At 35.3% G+C, this 20,365-nt stretch overlaps 1 protein-coding gene across 2 annotated transcripts in view; it reads left to right on the top strand.

The window, feature by feature from the left end:
• The first annotated feature begins 212 nt into the window (after nucleotides 1-212).
• The window catches only part of Hcfc2 (host cell factor C2), a 46,248-nt gene continuing 26,095 nt past the window's right edge, over nucleotides 213-20,365 (top strand). Inside the window, exons 1-8 of one of the 2 annotated variants that reach the window (XM_048802855.1) lie at nucleotides 213-1,329; nucleotides 2,484-2,644; nucleotides 9,586-9,794; nucleotides 11,014-11,098; nucleotides 12,933-13,039; nucleotides 13,150-13,338; nucleotides 17,969-18,136; nucleotides 19,152-19,204. In XM_048802855.1, coding sequence (XP_048658812.1) covers nucleotides 1,285-1,329; nucleotides 2,484-2,644; nucleotides 9,586-9,794; nucleotides 11,014-11,098; nucleotides 12,933-13,039; nucleotides 13,150-13,338; nucleotides 17,969-18,136; nucleotides 19,152-19,204 — 1,017 coding nt within the window. In that variant the 5' untranslated portion in view covers nucleotides 213-1,284. The remainder of the gene's footprint in view (nucleotides 1,330-2,483; nucleotides 2,645-9,585; nucleotides 9,795-11,013; nucleotides 11,099-12,932; nucleotides 13,040-13,149; nucleotides 13,339-17,968; nucleotides 18,137-19,151; nucleotides 19,205-20,365) is intronic. The other variant, XM_015482831.2, reaches the window with a different exon arrangement.

The following is a 20,365-nucleotide window of genomic DNA, read 5'->3' as shown; positions in this document are numbered from 1 at the left end:
CCCGCGCCCCCGCCCAGCCGGCAGACCTCGGCGAGACACGGCGTCCACCGGCCTGGGCCTTGGCTGCGGCCTCGCCCACTGCGGGGGCCGGGGTACCGCCGCTGTCAGGAAACAAAACCCCCTCCAAGCCAGAGCGCCTCCGGGCCGTGCCTTCTCGCCTTCCTTCCTCCGCTCCTCAGGAGGAAGGGCTTAGCGGGCGAGGAGGGAGAGGGTCCTTCTGGGACCCTGCGCTCAGTACGGCCCCGAATCCGGCAGAGCTTCGCGGTTTCCCCGGTCGGTCGCCCCTGACCCAGCGGGGAGCTGGCTGGGGGCGAGCCCGGCCTGCTCTCTGCGGCCGGGGTGCGTGCGGCGCCGTTCGCGACCGGTCTCCCGACACGAGGGTGTCACGACTTGACCCCCTGCAGATCGCAGGTGCCGCTGGTTAGCGAGGCCGCCCTGCCCTGGACTCTCCGTGGCATAGAAAGCTGGAATTTATTGTTTTCCCTCCACTTGTAAATACTCCAGTTATCTAAAGAAATCGGTGCCCTGGATGTAAGGCTAATTACTGAATTGGGGGTTGATTTCATGATCGACAACTTTTCTTTGACCAAACAACGTAGCCCTAATCTCTTTAAAGTTTAACAGAACAGTAGAGTAGGGAACTTTTTCGTCCTCTCCTCCTCGGAACAACCCAGAGTATAACGTTAAAAAGCTATGGATTTAGTATGGTGTGAAAACTCTGGCTTTCGAACAAATTTGACCTAACTTGAAACTTTTCTGCCAATTATCCAGAATCGGCATTAAATTTACCAAATTTTTCAAAATTTCAGATTTTTATTTGTAAAACGGCGAAGATACTCACCCAGCAGAGGGTTTGTAAGAATTGGATGATACAGATCCGGTTTTTTCAACAATAGCACTGTTGACATTTAGGGCCAGATGATCCTTTGCTGTGGGGTATTATTATGTACATTGTAAGATGTTTGACAGCATCCCTGGCCTCTGTCCACTACTTGCCAGTAACATTTCCATTTCCAGTTGTGACAACTAAATTGTTTCCAAACGTTGCCAAAGGAGGATTCCCTTGGGGGTGGGAATCATCAGTTGAGAACCACTGACACAGATGATACCTATAAAGTATATATTCATAGAATGTGCTAATCATTGTTATAATTGATTTTAATTTTATTTTGGCAATTAGTTACAAATCAGTGGTTCCTACCAGCTGTTAGAGGAGACATCCCTCCAGGCTGTGCTGCCCATGGATTTGTCTGTGATGGTACCAGAATATTAGTATTTGGGGGAATGGTTGAATATGGAAGATACAGCAATGAGTTATATGAGTTACAAGTAAGTGTATATAAGATTTATTATTTCAGTCTGAAGTTTTAATACTGATACTGGTCATAATTCATCAAAAGATCACAAAATATTTCATTAGCATATTTAAAATAGCATGAACTTCACACTTTATAGCTTGAAAGAAAATGTTTCCACTTCATTTAAAAGCCAAAGTTTCTATTCTAAGTTCTTTTCTATGCCCAGTGTGACATTTGTAACATTAAGCTAAATGTTTTACATTACTTGCATGTGTTATATGTTTAGGTTTTTGTATCTTAGTGTAATAGTTTTTCATTTTTAATCTGTAACAGAAGCACCTGAAGGATTTGTGAGAACAGATTGCTGGGCCCTGCCCCGAAGCTTTATTGTCTCTAGTGTGGCCTGAACATTTGCATTTCTGCCAAGTTCTCAACTGATGCTGCTGGTTCCAAGACTATATACTTGGAAAACCACTGCTTTGATGTCATACAAATTGTTACCTCTCACACTAATCATTATTCCCTGTTTTTCCCTGATCCCCCACAATATGTGAAAAAGAGGGTTTCAGTTCATATAATCATTTCTAAATTTGACTCCTTTATTAAACCAGATCCCTCCTTGACTCTTCTTGATTTGTGCATGTTTCCAGGGTCATTATTTTGAGGTTATCTGGGAGTTGGCAGATGTAGATGAATTGTGCTTATTTACCAGCAACCCATTTCAAAAAGTTTGAGACAAAGAAAGCTTTATAGCTAGAGTATAATTTAGGAGGTTTGGTTTGTGAAATGAGCTTTATGTTAATTTAAATGTTAAAATACTTAGCATATATGGGTTACCTAATATTTGAAAATAAGTAAATAAATAAAAAATTGCATTTAATCTTAAAGGTATACATAATAAATAATTTTTAAGTTGGAAAACATTAGTATTGTTAATGTTAATGTTATTATTTATAAGCTTAGTATACCATTGTGGAAATCCGTATATATAGAAAAATTAATTAGAATTTCTACATATATTTTAATTATAGAAATTATTTGTTATTTGTCATTTGTTTCAAAAATTGCTTATTGAAGACTTCTGATGACATTTGGTTGAAAATATATTGGTATGATGCACTGTTGACAGTGTAGGAATAGGAATGCTTTCCTGATTTTACCTCAAGAGTGTTTGGTCTTTTTCAGGCAAGTCGATGGTTATGGAAAAAAGTGAAACCCCACCCCCCTTCTTCTGGTTTACCTCCTTGTCCTCGGCTTGGACATAGTTTTTCTTTATATGGTAACAAATGCTATTTGTTTGGTGGTCTGGCAAATGAAAGTGAAGATTCAAACAATAACGTTCCCAGGTATGCCGACTCTTATTTTAGATGAAATGCTTATTTTATGATTTAGATGAGGATCATTTGGTTTCTTCCATCTTTATTATAAGGGATAAAGCTTAACTTCTTTTTTTAACTTTTAAACCTAACAATGAACAAATTTTTGTGTACTTGTATTTTCCTTAGTCTCTGGAGTGTATCTGTTTTCAATCAGAAATTATCTTATTAAGTTTATATTAATATAACTTGTATTAATATATTTATGTATCTTGATCTATAATGTATGTTTGCTAGTTCATTAATGATAACCAAAAGAAACAGATGATTATTTTAAAATTATATTTTTCAGGGAATTTAGTGATAAAAATATGACATATAAAATCATTTCCACATTTCATAGGAGAAATTCTTAAAAGTGATTCACACTGGCAAACACTTTTCCTCCTTTTTCTAAACACAAGTAATCACTATCTCTTTTTTCTGTAGTTTTAATGTATAAGCTCTGCTTTTTCTTATTTTGTTAAATTCCTAAATTAAGAAAATTTTTTGTTGATATTGTGAGTTTGATTTCTTAATTTTTTGTTTATTGCTAGTTTATGGAAATAAAATTGGCTTTGTATGTTGACTTTGTATCCTGTGACCTTGCTGAATTAATCTTTTCAATCATTTTCATGGATTTCAGTTTTTCTTTTTATTATTGAGATTTAGGATACACACACACACACACACACATATATGAAAGTATCGGTTTTTTTCTTAATATTCCAAATATTTTTCTAGGTTTCTCTTTGCCTATTTAAAAAATTTTCTTAATTTAGGAATTTAACAAAATAAGAAAAAGCAGAGCTTATACATTAAAACTACAGAAAAAAGAGATAGTGATTACTTGTGTTTAGAAAAAGGAGGAAAAGTGTTTGCCAGTGTGAATCACTTTTAAGAATTTCTCCTATGAAATGTGGAAATGATTTTATATGTCATATTTTTATCACTAAATTCCCTGAAAAATATAATTTTAAAATAATCATCTGTTTCTTTTGGTTATCATTAATGAACTAGCAAACATACATTATAGATCAAGATACATAAATATATTAATACAAGTTATATTAATATAAACTTAATAAGATAATTTCTGATTGAAAACAGATACACTCCAGAGACTAAGGAAAATACAAGTACACAAAAATTTGTTCATTGTTAGGTTTAAAAGTTAAAAAAAGAAGTTAAGCTTTATCCCTTATAATAAAGATGGAAGAAACCAAATGATCCTCATCTAAATCATAAAATAAGCATTTCATCTAAAATAAGAGTCGGCATACCTGGGAACGTTATTGTTTGAATCTTCACTTTCATTTGCCAGACCACCAAACAAATAGCATTTGTTACCATATAAAGAAAAACTATGTCCAAGCCGAGGACAAGGAGGTAAACCAGAAGAAGGGGGGTGGGGTTTCACTTTTTTCCATAACCATCGACTTGCCTGAAAAAGACCAAACACTCTTGAGGTAAAATCAGGAAAGCATTCCTATTCCTACACTGTCAACAGTGCATCATACCAATATATTTTCAACCAAATGTCATCAGAAGTCTTCAATAAGCAATTTTTGAAACAAATGACAAATAACAAATAATTTCTATAATTAAAATATATGTAGAAATTCTAATTAATTTTTCTATATATACGGATTTCCACAATGGTATACTAAGCTTATAAATAATAACATTAACATTAACAATACTAATGTTTTCCAACTTAAAAATTATTTATTATGTATACCTTTAAGATTAAATGCAATTTTTTATTTATTTACTTATTTTCAAATATTAGGTAACCCATATATGCTAAGTATTTTAACATTTAAATTAACATAAAGCTCATTTCACAAACCAAACCTCCTAAATTATACTCTAGCTATAAAGCTTTCTTTGTCTCAAACTTTTTGAAATGGGTTGCTGGTAAATANTTTTTTTTTTTTTTTTTTTTGGTGGTGCTGGGGATTGAACCCAGAGCCTTGTGCATGCGAGGCAAGCAGTCTACCCACTGAGCTATACCCCCAGCCCCTTTATAGCTTTCTTATTTTGTATCTTCTTTAAAAAGACTCTTCCTCTCCAAAATTAAAAAAAAATAATTTTTCTCTCATTTCTTCTAATACATTCACAGTTTTGTTTTTTTATATTTAGAACATTGGCTGGGGATATAGCTCAGTGGTGGAACACTGGCTTAGCATATGTGAGGCCCTGGATTCCATCCCCAGCACCACATTTAAAAAAAAAAAAATCAATACATTTGGAATATACTTTTGTTATTAGTGTAAGGCTTTTCCCTCTTTTTCCTAATTGATTTCTTTCCATTTCTTCCAATACTATTTACTACATAAGCCTTTTTTTTTTTTTGGTATTGGAAATTGAATTCAGGGGCACTCAACCTGAATTAGAGACAGGGTCTCACTGAGTTGCTAAGTGCCTTGCCATTGCTGAGGCTGGCTTTGAACTCGTGATTCTCCTGTCTCAGCCTTCTGAGCCACTAAGATTACAGGCATGCATCGCACCAGCTTACATAAGCCATTTTAAAATGCCTTAATTTTTATATAAATGGTTCATTTCTAGGCTTCCTATCAGAAGTTACAGACTGTGCTTTGTGGGCAAAGTTTGCCTGCTGGCCTATTTTTATTTATGAAGTTTTATTGGATGGGCTGGAGTTGTGGCTCAGCTGTAGAGCTCTTTCTTGCTTAGCACCTGTGAGGCCCTTGGTTCAATCCTAAGCACCACATAAAAATAAATAAAATAAAGGTATTGTGACCAACTCCAATAAAAAGTAAACTTTTTTTTTTTTAAAGTTTAATTGGAAGATAGCCACATCCATTCATTTGCTTATTATGTTTGGTTGCTTTTGTGTTAAAATAGTAGAGTTGAGTAGTTGCAACAGACTTTGTGGTCCACAAAGTCTAAAATATTTATTATCTAGCCCTGTACAGAGGAAGTTTGTTGACTCTTGCTTTAAATTTTATTCTGTGTCATTAATTTATTTACTTTTCTATCGTTAATTGCATTGTTTTCTGGTATATGCCTTTGATGAGGATATTTTCTACTTCTTTTGGTACTGTGGTTTGAATCTAGGGGTGCTTTACCACTGAGATACATCCCTAATCCTTTCTTAAATTTAAAAAAAATCTATTTTGGGGGAGTGGGGTACCAGAGATTGAACTCATGGGCACTCTACCACTGAGCCACATCCTCAGCCCTTTTTTTCGTATTTTATTTAGAGACAGGATGCCACTGAGTTGCTTGGTGCCTGGCTGTTGCTGAGGCTGGCTTTGAATTCGCAGTCCTCCTGCCTCAGCCTCCCAAACCACTGGCTGAGATTACATGTGTTCGCCAGCGGGCCTGGCTGAATTGTTATTAAATTCTGAAATATGAGCCACATTTTTATTCCTAGTTAAGAATCCTTTTATTATATTACAGAATTTGTTTCATACCTTGTCAAGTTCACATTGCTTATTTAAAAAAATACACACACACACACACACACACACACTCTCAATGATTTTGCCTATTTTATTTGGGGAGTGAGTGCTATATCTGTTATTGATTGGTCATTATCTTCATTTTTAGTATTTCTTTTTTTAATATTTATTTATTTTTTTTAGGTCTAGATGGACACAATACAATGCCTTTATTTTTATGTGGTGCTGAGGATCGAACCCGGGTCCCGCCCTTGCTAGGCGAGTGCTCTACTGCTGAGCCACATTCTCAACCCTAGTATTTCTTTATTTTAAGAAAATTTGGTAGGGGCTGGGGTTGTGACTCAGCAGTGGAGCACTTGCCTAGCACGTGCGAGGCTTTGGGTTCCATCCTCAGCACTACATAAAAATAAATAAATAAAATAAAGGTATTGTGTCCAACTGCAACTAAAAAATTAAAAAGAAAATTTAGCCTTTTTCTGTGATGTCTAAAAAACAAAACAAACAAACAAAAAAAACATTTTTCCAGTTTGATCTTTTTCTTTCTTTCTTTCTTTCTTTTTTTTTTTTTTTTTGGTACTTGGTATTGAACCCAGGAATGCTTTACCACTGAGCTACATTCCTGGTCTTTTTAGTTTTTTAAAATTTTGAGACGAGGTCTCACTAAATTGCTGACTGGTTTCGAACTTGCAGTGCTCCTGCCCTATCCTCCCCAGTCACTGAGATTTCAGGCATGTACCACTATACCTGGCTTTGACCTTTTTCTTTTCATACAGTTTATGGTGGGTCTTTCTAAAAAAAAAAAAAAAAGTCTTATTAAATGCTTTCTGTGTGGTATGCTTTACTTGTTTTACCATTTTTAATTTTTTTCTTAATTCTTTGCTTCCCTCAGTTGCTTAGAAATTAACACTCATTTTAAACTGAAAATGTCTTATCACCTCTGGGAATAAATTGCTGTCTTACCATTAGCATTCTTTTGCCTATCACCTTTTGCTGTATGTTCAATATATTCTTGAATCTATTCTGGACTATAGTGATGTTAAGAAATTAGCTTTTTAGTAATTTTTTTTTCCAGTACTGGGATTGAACCCAGGGGTACTTCATCACTGAGCTACATCCCCACCCCCCTACTTTTTTTTTTTTTTTCAAATCTTGAGACAGGGTCTTGCTAAGATACCCAGGTTGGCCTCAAATTTGGGATCCTCCTGCCTAGGTTGTTAGGATTACAGATTATGCCACTATGCCCTTTTTTAGTACATCTTTCTTAGTGACAATTAAGAATATCACTTTATCTGGGTGCAGTAGCATATGCCTGTAGTCCCTGCGGGAGACTGAGGCAGGAGGATCTTGAGTTTAAAGCCAGCTTCAGCAAAAGCGAAGCACTAAGCAACTCAGTGAGACCCTGTCTCCAAATAAAAAAATAGAAAATAGGGCTGGGGATGTGGCTCAGTGGTCAAGTGTCCCAAAGTTCAATCCCTGGTACCACAAAAAAAAAAAAAAAAAAAAAAAATTAACGGGCTGGGGATGTGGCTCAGTGGTAGAGTGCTCGCCTACCACTTGTAAGGCCCTGGGTTTGATCTTCAGCACCACATATAAATAAATAAATAAATAAATAAATAAAATGTATTGTGTCCAATTACAACTAAAAAATAAATATTGAAAAATATAACCATAATTTACTGGTGTTTTGCTCTACCATTTCTCTTATGCCTTTCTTGAATTTCTTTTTCCTAGTTAACATTTTGAATCATTTTTTCCCAGAACAATTACATGGCTAAACTTTGAAGTTTTGTATGTCCTAAATGTTTTCTTTTGGTCTCTTTCTTTTTAAAAAAAATATTTTGAAAGTTATAGATGGACAGAATGCATTTATTTATTTATTTATTTTGCTAAGGATCGAACCCAGTGCCTCACATGTGCTAAGCAAGCACTCTGTCACTGAACTACAGCTCCAACCCTTGCCCTCATTCTTTTTTTTTTTTTTTTAATGTTTGTTTTTAGTTGTCGCTGAACACAGTACTTTGATTTTATTTATTTATTTTTATGTAGTGCTGAGGATAGAACCCAGGGCCTCGAACATGCTAGGTGAGTGCTCTATTGCTAAGCCATAATCCCAGCCCCTTGCCCTCATTCTTGAGTAAAAATTTGGTAGGAAGTAGATTCCTACCAAAGTCATTTTGCTGAAAACTTTGAAAACATCCACAACACAAATAAGTTTAATGCCAGTGTCTAAAGTAAAGAAGCTACTTGGACATTGCTATGACATTGCAGTGGGGAGAAAAGTTGCAAAGCCCCATTTGTTATATGCCTTGTTTATCATATGTTGACATCCAGAGAGAGAGATGTCTTATAGGTATTTGCCTAAATATTATAGGAAGTATTTGTTCTGGTTATCTATTACTGTGTGATAAACTGCCCAACGTTTAGTGCTGCAGAATTACAACTATTTTATTATGCTCATGAACTCTGTGGGTCAGAAATTCATACAGGACACAAAAGAGAAGGCTAGACTCTGAAGTGGGAAGGTTTGAATGGTTACTCCCATATCTGATGCCTCAACTGAGATGGCTGAAGGACATACTGAAAGTACTGTCACCCTGCGTACCTATGGTGGCCTCTTCAGATGGTGGTTTTTTTTTGGTAGCTAGACTTTTTTACAATTCAAGAACAATGATTTTGTGAAGCTATATGGACCTGTGGAGAATCAAAGGGAGGAGTCATAGACCCCACCCCTTGATGGGAAGAGTGTCAGAGAATTTTGATTTGTGTTTTAAAGCTACCACCATTGTCACTGATACCTTCACTGTTGGCTAAATGATGGCAGGGATTTTTTTTGCTCTCTTCTGTTCTCTGCTAAGCTCTGGAAGAGCACCTGGTACATAGTAGTATTTGGTAAATGTTGAATGAATGGTCTGGGGTTTCTGCTGGCTTTATGAATTTAACACTAAAGCTAAAAACCATCATCTGAAGAGGTCACACAGAGTGGACAGTACCTTTGGCCTGTCCTTCAGCAATCCCACTTAAGACATCAAACAGGGGAATAACCATTTAAACCTTCCTATTTGAGAGTCCAGCCATTCTTTCTGTGCTCTGTTTCTTTTTTATTATTATTATTATTATTTTTTAGTTGTGGGTGGATAAAATACCTTTATTTTATTCGCTTATTTTTTTTTTGAATTTTTTAATATTTATTTTTTTAGTTCTCGGCGGACACAACATCTTTGTTTGTGGTGCTGAGGATCGAACCCGGGCCGCACGCATGTAGGCGAGCGCGCTACCACTTGAGCCACATCCCCAGCCCCTTATTCGCTTATTTTTATGTGGTGCTAAGGATCAAACCCAGTGCCTCACACATGCTAGGCAAGTGCTCCACTTCTGAGCCACAACCTCAACCCCTCTGTGCTTTGTTTCTAATATGAATTTTTTACATACTTTATGAATAGAAGCAAAAAACGGATAAAAGACATATATTATCTGAATGTTTTCTTTTTTTTTCATGATATGCAGATATTTAAATGATTTCTATGAGTTGGAGCTGCAGCATGGTTCTGGTGTTGTGGGATGGAGCATTCCAGTCACTAAAGGGATTGTGCCTTCTCCAAGAGAATCCCACACAGCTGTTATATATTGCAAAAAAGATTCTGGAAGTCCTAAAATGTATGTTTTTGGTGGAATGTGTGGTGCTCGCCTGGATGACCTGTGGCAGCTTGACTTAGGTAAACTTAACTTGATTCAGGCTGGATTGGTATGATTATAAGGGCAAATTTCAAATACCTTGAAAATATTTTTTAAAAATATTTATTTTTTAGTTGGACACAGTATCTTTATTTATTTATTTTTATGTGGTGCTTAGGATCAAACCCAGGGCCTCGCATGTGCTAGGCGAGTGCTCTACCGCTGAGCCAAAACCCCAGCCCTTGAAAATATTTTTGATTGTAGTATTTATTGAGTTGCATTAATTATAGCCTGTACTTGTAGTCTCAGACACAGATGAGATGCAATCAGTTAGGCTAAACAAATGAATTTGATTTATGACAGTAACTCTTCTGTGTTCCCTGTTAGTAGTTTCACCAGAGGTTCTGGTTTTCCAGATATGGTCCTGCTTTACCTGATATGGTCCAGCTTTATGCTTACTGTTCTATGTAATTATCAGTAGTACTCCATTTCACACTGAAAAGTGTCCAGTTGAAAGTTATATATGGCTACCTTATCAATAGGAAATGTAGTATTAGCAATTAGTCATTAAAAAACCCTTAGGTAGCTTTTTCTGAAGGGACTCTAGGAATGAGTGACTAAAGGGCAAATGTGTCTCTCACCTTTAACTATAAAGTACACTATGGTAAATGTTTGTTGAATGAATGGTCTGGGGTTTCTGTTTACTATATGAATTTAATACTAATGCTAAAACCCGCTGTTTGGGGCTGGGGGTTGTGGCTCAGAGGTAGACGCTTGCCTAGCATGCGTGAGGCTCTGGGTTTGATCCTCAGCACCACATAAAGTAAAATAAAGACATTGTGTCCACCTATAACTAAAAAATAAATATTTAAAAAACCAAAAAACACGTCTGAAGAAGCCACACAGGTACGCAGGGTGACACTACCTTCAGCATGTGTAAAGTACACACAGTGTACTTTTACTTGAAACATTAAAAACACTAATAATATTGTTCTTAATTCAGAATTGGGTGATACCCTAAGTACTAACCTTCTCCATAACAAATGCTAACATTCAAGTGTAAACAGATTTCTGTCTTGTCAATTTATGTCAACTGAAAATGTTCATTCTAAGATGAAATTCATATAACTGCTGTGAAACATTTTTACTTCATTTTGACAAGTACTTACTTTGTTCTATTTTTTAAAAAATTACACAAGTTGAGGTAATTTGCTATATTAGATCAAGTTGCTAATATCCTTTTTTTTTTTTTACTTTTAGAAACTATGTCATGGTCAAAACCAGAAACTAAAGGGACAGTTCCACTTCCACGAAGCCTTCACACGGCCAGTGTTATAGGAAATAAGTAAGGATTTTTTTGTGTTGTTTTTGCTTTAAAAAAAAAAAATTAGATGTATGTAAAAGTGATACTCCTAGTTTCTTGGAAATAGATTACTGAACTTAGTGATGTTTGTGCTTTCTGAAGCTAAAAAATATTTGCAGAAGCTAAAATACTTTATCATTTTCTTATCATACTGCTTCTTATATGTCTTTGTCATTTTCTTTCATATTGCCTCTTATACATCTTTATCTTCCTCACAACTCCTTGTCCAGAGTAGGCACTACCTGAGTGTAAGGCAGGATGTTGTCAACTGATATATTTTTTGTGGATGGTTTGGTATACCTATCTCACTGTTTCTTTTGACATATTTTTAGCACTGCTTGATTTGTATTCAGGCACATACAATAGTTGTGTTTGGAAGGACATGTGGAGTTATGGTTAGAATACAGGCTTTATAACTATATGGCCTAAATTCAAGCCTCAGGTTTCATACTTGTCCTTTGTGACCTGGGGCAAGGAAATTTAATTCATCTGTACCTCACTTTCCTCAAGAATACAATGCAGATTAAAGTAAAACTTCACAAGGTTTTAGTGAGGATTAAATGTATTAATACATAAAAATGCTTAGAACAGTGCCCTATACATTCAGAGCACTTGAAAAATATTAACTGTACAAGTATCCCTATTTATGTAACACTGGGCCATGATTAGGAGTATTATTTAAGTAGAACTTAATGAAGTATTTACTAGTACGGGGTTTTTACCTTAAATATAATGTTTCAGGACAGTACTAGTTGTAATTTAGAATCTCAGTAATTTACAGAATTGAAAACTTGGGACTTAAAAGATTAATTGAAAAAACTGGTAAGATCTGAGTAGTCTGAAGTTCAGTATTTAACAAATGTTTTTTTTTGTTGTTGTTGTTTTTTTTAAAAAAGCCAGTATGCACATGCCTGCAATCCTGGAGACCCAGGAGGCTGAGGTAGGAGAATCGCAAGTTTGAAGCCAGTGTAGACAACTTAGTTAAACCCTGTCTCGAAATAAAAATAATAATTAAAAAAAGGATGGGGGATGTGACTCAGTGGTACAGCTCTCTTGGGCTCAATCCCCAGTGTCACAAAAATAAATAAATAAATAAAAGCTTCAGAGCCAAACAGAATCATCTTCACAGTTAAACATAATCTTGTACAATGCAATTTTCCATTGGAATATTATATATTCCAGCATATAAAATACAAAAAATGTGGAGTTTCCCTGATTGGCATAAGGACTCATGATCCCTAAACTCTACCTGATGAGCTTATCTTCTTTAGCAGCCATGAGGCTTTTCTCAAGAACCTCTAGGACTCTGAGGACATAGTTTTAAATTTATTTTTTGTTTTTTTCTGGTATTAGGGATTGAACTCAGGGTCACTTTACCTCTGAGCCACACACCTGGTCCTTTTTATTCTTTTTTATTTTTTTTTAGTGTTGATGGATCTTTATTTTATTCATTTATTTATATGTGGTTCTGAGAATTGAACCCAGTGCCTCACGTGTCTGAGGCAAACGTTCTACCACTGAGCCACAACCCCAGCCCCTTCTTATTCTTTTTTTCAATTTTTAGAGAGGGTCTTGCTAAGTTTCTGAGGATCTGTCAAGTTAGTGAGGCTGGCCTCAAACTTGTAATCTTTCTGCCTGAGCCTCTAAGTAGGTAAGATTATAGGTATGTACATATTGTGCCTAGCAGTCCTGAAACTGAGTCAACAAATAAATCTTTTGTTCATTTTTAACATTCTAATCCAACAAGTGAAATTAAATCACCTACTTTCTGTTCTTGGTTTTCTGGTTTTTTTTTTTTTTTTTGATTGTTGTTCAGAATGTACATTTTTGGTGGATGGGTTCCACATAAGGGGGAAAATATTGAGACTTCACCTCATGATTGTGAATGGAGATGTACCAGTTCATTTTCTTACCTAAATCTAGGTGAGTCTTTTAAAATTTACTCATTGAAATAAGATTTATTAATAAAAGAATTTGTGAAATTTTGATGTTTAAGAATAATAGATCAGTCATGGATATTCCTATGGTTTTAGATACAGCAGAGTGGACCACTCTGGTATCAGATTCTCAGGAAGATAAAAAAAATTCAAGACCAAGACCAAGAGCTGGACACTGTGCCGTAGCAATTGGCACTCGATTATATTTTTGGAGTGGAAGAGATGGCTACAAAAAAGCACTGAATAGTCAAGTTTGCTGCAAGGATCTTTGGTATCTTGATACTGGTGGGTAAGAGTATTTAGCAAATAAAATTTATCCTTTAGGTAAATACTCAAATAATTTTTGTCTTTTAAGATTTAATCTAAATGACACTGCCTCTTTCCTATAATTTAAAAAAAATGAGAGAAATAATTTGTGTAGATATTTCCCACATCAGAGGAATATATATTAATTGCTCTTTTCTTGAGTGTAGCTTGAACTTAGAGATTTCTTTCCAAAGAATAGAGTATGGAAAGGGAAAAAACAGTAGCCTCATGGGGAAACCTGTAAGCACCACCTTACTGAAGTGATCAAGGTTAATGTCACTGTTGATAAGTCATACTGATATATTTACCCTCCTGGAAATAATGATAAGAAAGTACTTCATCATTGTGGTACTCTTCCCAAAAATCTATTACTTGAATCTAACTTTGAAAAATATCAGATAAACTCAAATGGAGGAACGTTCTAGACGTTCTACAGAATATTTGTACAGTAATCTTCAAAAGATTCAAGACTATTAAAACATGACTAAGAAATAGTCTCAAATGGAGGAGTGTAAAATGATAAGATGACCAAAGGCAGCATGGTGTCCTGGATTGGATCCAAGAAGCCAAAAGACATTAAACCATTTTGTCCTATTGTCCTAGATTTGTGGAGTGTGTATAAAAACTTAGACATAGTTTATAAGATGCAACATAATTATAGAAAAGGATCTAATTATAATTAACATTAATATTAATAAAATAATGTATATATATAAATTATAGATTATGATTTCCAACCTATTTCATAAGGCACCTATGTCAATTTTGTTGAAATAGTCACAGAATTGAAAATTTGGAACTTAATGGCTTAATTGAAAAATGAGGAAATCTGAGTAGTGTGAATTTTAGTAAATAGTATTAATGAGTGGCAATTTCTTAGTTTTAGCAAATGTTGGGGAAAAGGTAGATGGCAACACTATACTATCTTCACATCTTTTCTGTAGATCTGAAATTACCACATATTAAAGTGGGTTTTTCTTAAAGTGTTAGAGCACCAAGAATTTTTTAAACGTGAAACTCACATCCATTTTCAATAAATATTTACTGACAGCTGTGATGCAAAAATTGTTTTTTAAGTGCTGAGAATACAACAGTGAACAAGACTGGTAATGTCCCTACTTGCACAGATTTACATTATGAGAGAGTGTGAGGGCGGGGGATAATAAATAGTACGTCAAGCAAATGAACAAAATAAGTACCATTTCTGGTAAGCATGTGGAGACATGAGATAGTGCTTGGAGGTACTGGGAATTGAGGCTGGTAGCTGCTTCAGAGTGAGTAGTCAGAAAAGGTCTCTGAAGAGATGATATATGGGATGTGTTCCAAATGGTGAGGAGGAGCTACCCACCTAAAAATCTGGGGAAATTATTGCAGGAAGAGTGAAGAGTAAATTCAGGAGCCCATAGATGGGAAGATTTGGCATATTTGGGAATAGATTTGAGCCAGTTAAACAAAGAGAAGATTGTAATAATGGAAGTTAGAGATCACCATGGGACAGATCATGAAGGTCCTTGAATGCCATAGTAGATTTTGAATTGTTTATTTATTCATTGACTGATTCATTTATTTTTTTTTGTGATAACTGATATTGAACCCATGACCTCTTGTGTACTTGTAAATTGTTTTAAAAATACAATGGTAAGATATGTTTAAGTTTGAAGGAGACGTGATATGATTGGATGTACACTGGGAATGGACACTGGCAATTGTGTGAAAAATAAATTGTGGGGCAAAAGTGTATACAGGGAGACAAGTTAGGGGGCTCTTGCAGTAATCACAACTGTCTTAGGCTGTAGTGGAGACAGTGCAGAAGGGGAAGAATGGGTAAGCTCAGGATATATTTTGGATTCTGTTGACAGAACTGGCTGATAAATTGGGTATGGCAGGTAACAGAAAGAAAAATTGAGGGTGAAGTTTTTAGCCTGAATAATTTGCTGAGATTGTGTTGAATGGAGAAAACTGTGTTGAATTTAGACCAGGCTAAGTTTAAAATGATATCAAACAAACAGTTGATGGAATAAACAGATCTACAGATTAGTGTAAACATTAGATCTATAATTTTTGTAATTTGTGGTATTATAGGAAAAGAAAATGATAAAACATTATTATTATTATTATTTTTTGGTGGACAGTTTTTTTTTTTTTTTTTGGTGGACATAGTATCTTTATTTTACATTTATGTGGTGCTGAGGATCGAACCCAGTGCCTCATGTATGCTAGGCGAGCACTCTACCACTGAGCCACAATCCCAGCCCCAATTGTTGTTGTTGTTGTTGTTTTTTAATTTTTTTAGTTGTAGTTGGACACAATACCTTTATTTTATTTATTTATTTTTATGTGGTGCTGAGGATTGAACCCAGCACCTTGCAAGTGCTAGGCAAGCGCTTTACTGCTGAGCCACAGCCCCAACCTGGACTCCAGTTTAAGTGGGTAAATAAAAAATTAGCAAGTTGACACACTTAAGTATTATTTGAGAGGTGAGATTTGAGTTCAGTTTTCTGACTTATCACTCTTTTCTACAGTAGCATGTACTACTTTTGTAATATAAAATAGTTTAGTGTTAAAATTAAGATAGTTGAAAAAATAATAAGTGGAATAACAAAGCTAGAGACTAAATAATTTCTACAGAAGAAGCCCATCCTAACAAGCAGGAGAGAAATATGAAAACTCCAACATACCGAGTGATCTATGAAACTGGGAATTAGTAACCAAAATCCAAGGATAAAAATATGTGTACATGGGGCTGGGGTTGTGGCTCAGTGGCAAAGTGCTTGCTTTGCACATGTGAGGCACTGGGTTCGATCCTCAGCACCAATAAAAATAAATAAACAAAATAAAGATACTGAGTCTCTCTATAACTAAAAATAAAAATAATAAAAAAAATATGTGTATATGATGAATTTCACTCTGTAGGAAATATATATCACTTTAAACATATTCTCTAAGGGATCTGTGACTTTAAAAGTATGTAAACCATTGGATCTGAGTGGCTAGATTTTTAATCAAAGATTTTAGACACCAATATTTCCTCTAAAAGTAATCATGGCCACTGCCATAAGGGCAGAATTTGGGTGTGGCAGGTAACAGAAAGAGAAGAATTAAGGGTGAAGTTTTTAGCCTGAATAATTTGCTGAGAAAATTATCATCACCTTTTGGGGGAGGTAGGGGATATTTATCTTGCCTTTTTCTCTTTTAAACTTTATACATTGGATCATATTTAAATGAGTACTAGAACTCCGTAATATGGCTTTTCATGAAAAATAGCAGTCCTGTTTTTTCTTGCTTTTATAAGCATCTGTTTTCAACTCTGTTGAATGAGATCCTTTACTTCCACATCTCTACTATTGCATGCATATATTGTTACTTTGTTTGTTTATTTTCCAGTTTTGGTGTAATATACCCACTTTCTACTATGAAAATTAAAGGATCTCTTCCCACAATACCTCACCTCTCTTCTATACTTTTTCCATCTCCTATCTTTCAGTATGACTACCCCAGAGTTTCATTAGATGAGTATTCAGTATTTACATTATGACTGTATAAACACTATTTATACTTGAATCTTCCTTGTATGGTTTTCTATTTGCCATGGAGCAAATTGTCTGTTTTGTTCATGTTAGATCTGTACGCATGTACCACTGGTTCAGTCTGTACTCTGTTATTTGTTAAATCTTCTCTCATTATGGTTAGATGCATCAGATATTCTACCAAATTCATCATTTTAACTTATTTATTTATCTTTTTAGTTGTAGTTGGACACAATACCTTTATTTTATTTATTTATTTTTATGTGGTTCTGAGGATTGAATCCAGCGCCTCATACATGCTTGGTGAGTGCTCTGCTACTGAGCCACAACCCCAGCCCCTCAAATTCAACATTTTGAAGAGAGTTCTCCTGCCTTACTCTGGGATGGTTGCCCTCTACAAATCCATCACAGCTATCATCCTTAGAGTCTTTATCATCTTACTGGAGTTATATTTTACCTCACATCTGTGCTGGATTCCCTGTTTCCTGGATCCCTCATTTGCCCTTTTCTTAGTTTACTTCCTCATTACTCTACCACTAAGCCACAACCCTAGCCCTGTAGATTTATTTGTATAAGAAATTAAACAAATAGGGCTGGGGTTGTAGCTCAGTGATGGAGTACTTACCTCGCATGTATGAGGCACTGGGTTCGATCCTCATCACCACATAAAAATAAGTAAATAAAATAAAGGTGTTGTGTCCATCTACAACTAAAAATATTTTTTAAAAAGAAATTAAACTTGGGGCTGGGATTGTAGCTCAGAGGTAGAGCACTCGCCTAGCACGCGTGAGGCCCTGGGTTCGATCCTCAGCACCACATAAATAAAATAAAGATATGTGTCACCTATAAGTAAAAAATAAATATTAAAAAAAAGAAATTAAACAAACAGAATCTGAACCTCAGACTACTTTCATCTGATCTACTATAGCTATGTATATATGAGTAAATTTTCTCTCTCTTGCTAAAAAAGATGCTATGTTCCTTGTTTTTGTTTTCCAAGCTACAGTCCACATAAACTTTGAAGGCAAACTATTGATACTAAATTTGAAACTAAAATGTGTAATATTAATATTGTTCTTTAGAGAAACCACCAGCACCATCACAAGTACAGTTGATCAAAGCTACTACCAACTCTTTCCATGTCAAGTGGGATGAAGTACCTACCGTTGAAGGCTATCTTTTGCAGCTGAATACAGACTTGCCTTACCAAGCTGCACCGTCAGATTCTTCAGCAGCATTAAATATGCCAGGTAAAATGAAAGTCATGCTTATATAAACCATGTATACTTTAAAAAGTATACTGCAGCTGGGCACAGTGGTGTACCTTGTAATCCTGGTGACTAGGAGACTGAGGCAGGAGGATCACAAGTTAGAGCAATATAGTGAGACCCTGTCTCAAAATTTTAAAAAGACTAGGGATGTAGCTCAGTGGTAAAGTGCCTCAGGGTTCATTCCCCAGCACTACACACACACACACAAAAATACTCTACTGCAAGAGTATTAATTGCTTGGTTTAAGAAATTTTATGATCCAGGGCTGGGGCTATAGTTCAGTGGTAGAGTGCCCGCCTTGCATGAGTGAGGCACTGTGTTTGCTCCTCAGCACCACATAAAAATAAATAAAAGATTAAAAAATTTTTTTTTATGGTCCAATGGTAAGTTTATATGTTGATTTTCAGCTCTAAAAATTAGCTCTTGTACCATTATGTGCAGCAGAATGGATAGATGTGCAGAATAGATTTTTTTTTCCTGCAGTTCATTTTAATGCACTTTAAAAATTGATGTTTCTTGAGTTCAGGAGATGTTTTTGATTAGCTTTCAAAAATATTTCTTTTCTTTTCTTTTTTTTTTTAAAATCTGGGGATTGAATCACTAAGCCAGATCTGCAGCCCTTTTTACTTTGAATCAGGGTCTTACCAAGTTGCTTATGGCCTTGCTAAGTTGCTGAGGCTGGCCTTGAACTCATGAACCTCCTGCCTCAGCCTCCCAAGTCATTGGGATTACAGGTATGCGCCACCGTGCCTGGCTATTTCACCTTTTTCAAATGTATTTTTAATTAGGCACTTGGAAAGTAAAAGCAAATTTTATTTTATACAGTCTTCCAGAAAGAGTTTCAATTAGCTGTTAAACTATTAAGAAAACAGATAAATTTTGAGAGAGTACTGTTTAAAAAATCTTTAATATATACCTTTAAAGAATATATTAATAATATGTTTTACTGATATTCATCAAGAGCATATTAGTCTGAACTTTGTCATTCCCACAGGAGGCAGAGTGGACCCTCACAGACAAGGCAGTAATAGCACCCTTCCGAACAGTGTAAGTTAACACATTTATGATGGCAATTGAATGTTTATTGTTAAAGTCCCAATTTTTATTAATATTTTTAGTGCATTACTTTAGAACAGGGATCCTCAACTCTGGTACACATCAGAATCATCTCTGAGATGCCCAGACAGCTCTGTTTTTAAAGAAAGCTTCAGAGCTTGGAGGTGTAGCTCCTTGGTAGAGTGCCTGCCTAGCATGTGAATCCCCTTGCTTGTATCCCCTAACACCGAAAAAAAAGGAAAGAAAGAAAGCTTTACAGACCGTTGTGATAGTGGTCTGAATTAAGAATCCCTGTCTAAGAGAAGGTCACCCTCATTATATATAATATCAGAGACTATTCATATTTACAGATCTGTTTTGGAACTTTCCTATATATAATAAATACATGTATTCTACATTTCTAGAGGTATCCTTTAAATATGTACATAAACATATTCTTTATTATATATTTTTTTCCCCACAGTATATCAGTTGCTAAATTGAATACCTCTGTATGTGATTTTGAGTATGAATTAATGATAGGCAAGAACAAAAGTAAACAAATATGTCTATACCTACATCATTTTCTATGAAGAGAGTCTCCTGGTATAGATAACAATTTGTAAAACACTAATGAATTTTAGTAAGCTATTCATTAGCTTCTATGAAGCATTTTATAGTTAGTAAATAAAGAAATAAAATAAATAAAAAGGCAGTTAACACCAGGAAAAACAATTGTATAAGAAAGGAACAATACTCAAAGCACTTTTATAACTTACCTGTGAATGTCACCATCATAATTATCAGTATCATAGTGTCTTTTTCCTATGCTAGGATCCATGCTTCCTGATCTTGTTCCTCTTTTCTGGTTTTTTCTCGTTTTGTTGCAGTATTCCCTCCCGTAGTTTCTTGAGTAATGACTTATGAAAGGTAAACATTGTGAGATCTTGTGCATCCAGAAATTTCCTTATTCTCTTCACATTTTACTGATAGTTGGGTTGGGCTATAGAATTCTGTACTGGAGGGGCTGGCATTGTGGCTCAATGGTAGAGCACTTGCCTAGCGTGTGTGAGGTGCTGGGTTTCAATTCTCAGCACCACATATAAATAAATAAAATAAACATCGATTGACAACTAAAAAACACTAAAAAAAAAAAAAAAAAAAAAAAAAATT

This window comes from Marmota marmota, unplaced genomic scaffold (assembly GCF_001458135.2).
Source record: "Marmota marmota marmota unplaced genomic scaffold, marMar, whole genome shotgun sequence".
NCBI classification, from domain to species: domain Eukaryota; kingdom Metazoa; phylum Chordata; class Mammalia; order Rodentia; family Sciuridae; genus Marmota; species Marmota marmota.
The sequence above is the reverse complement of the archived record's forward strand: the minus strand, read 5'-3'. Positions and strand labels throughout refer to the sequence as shown.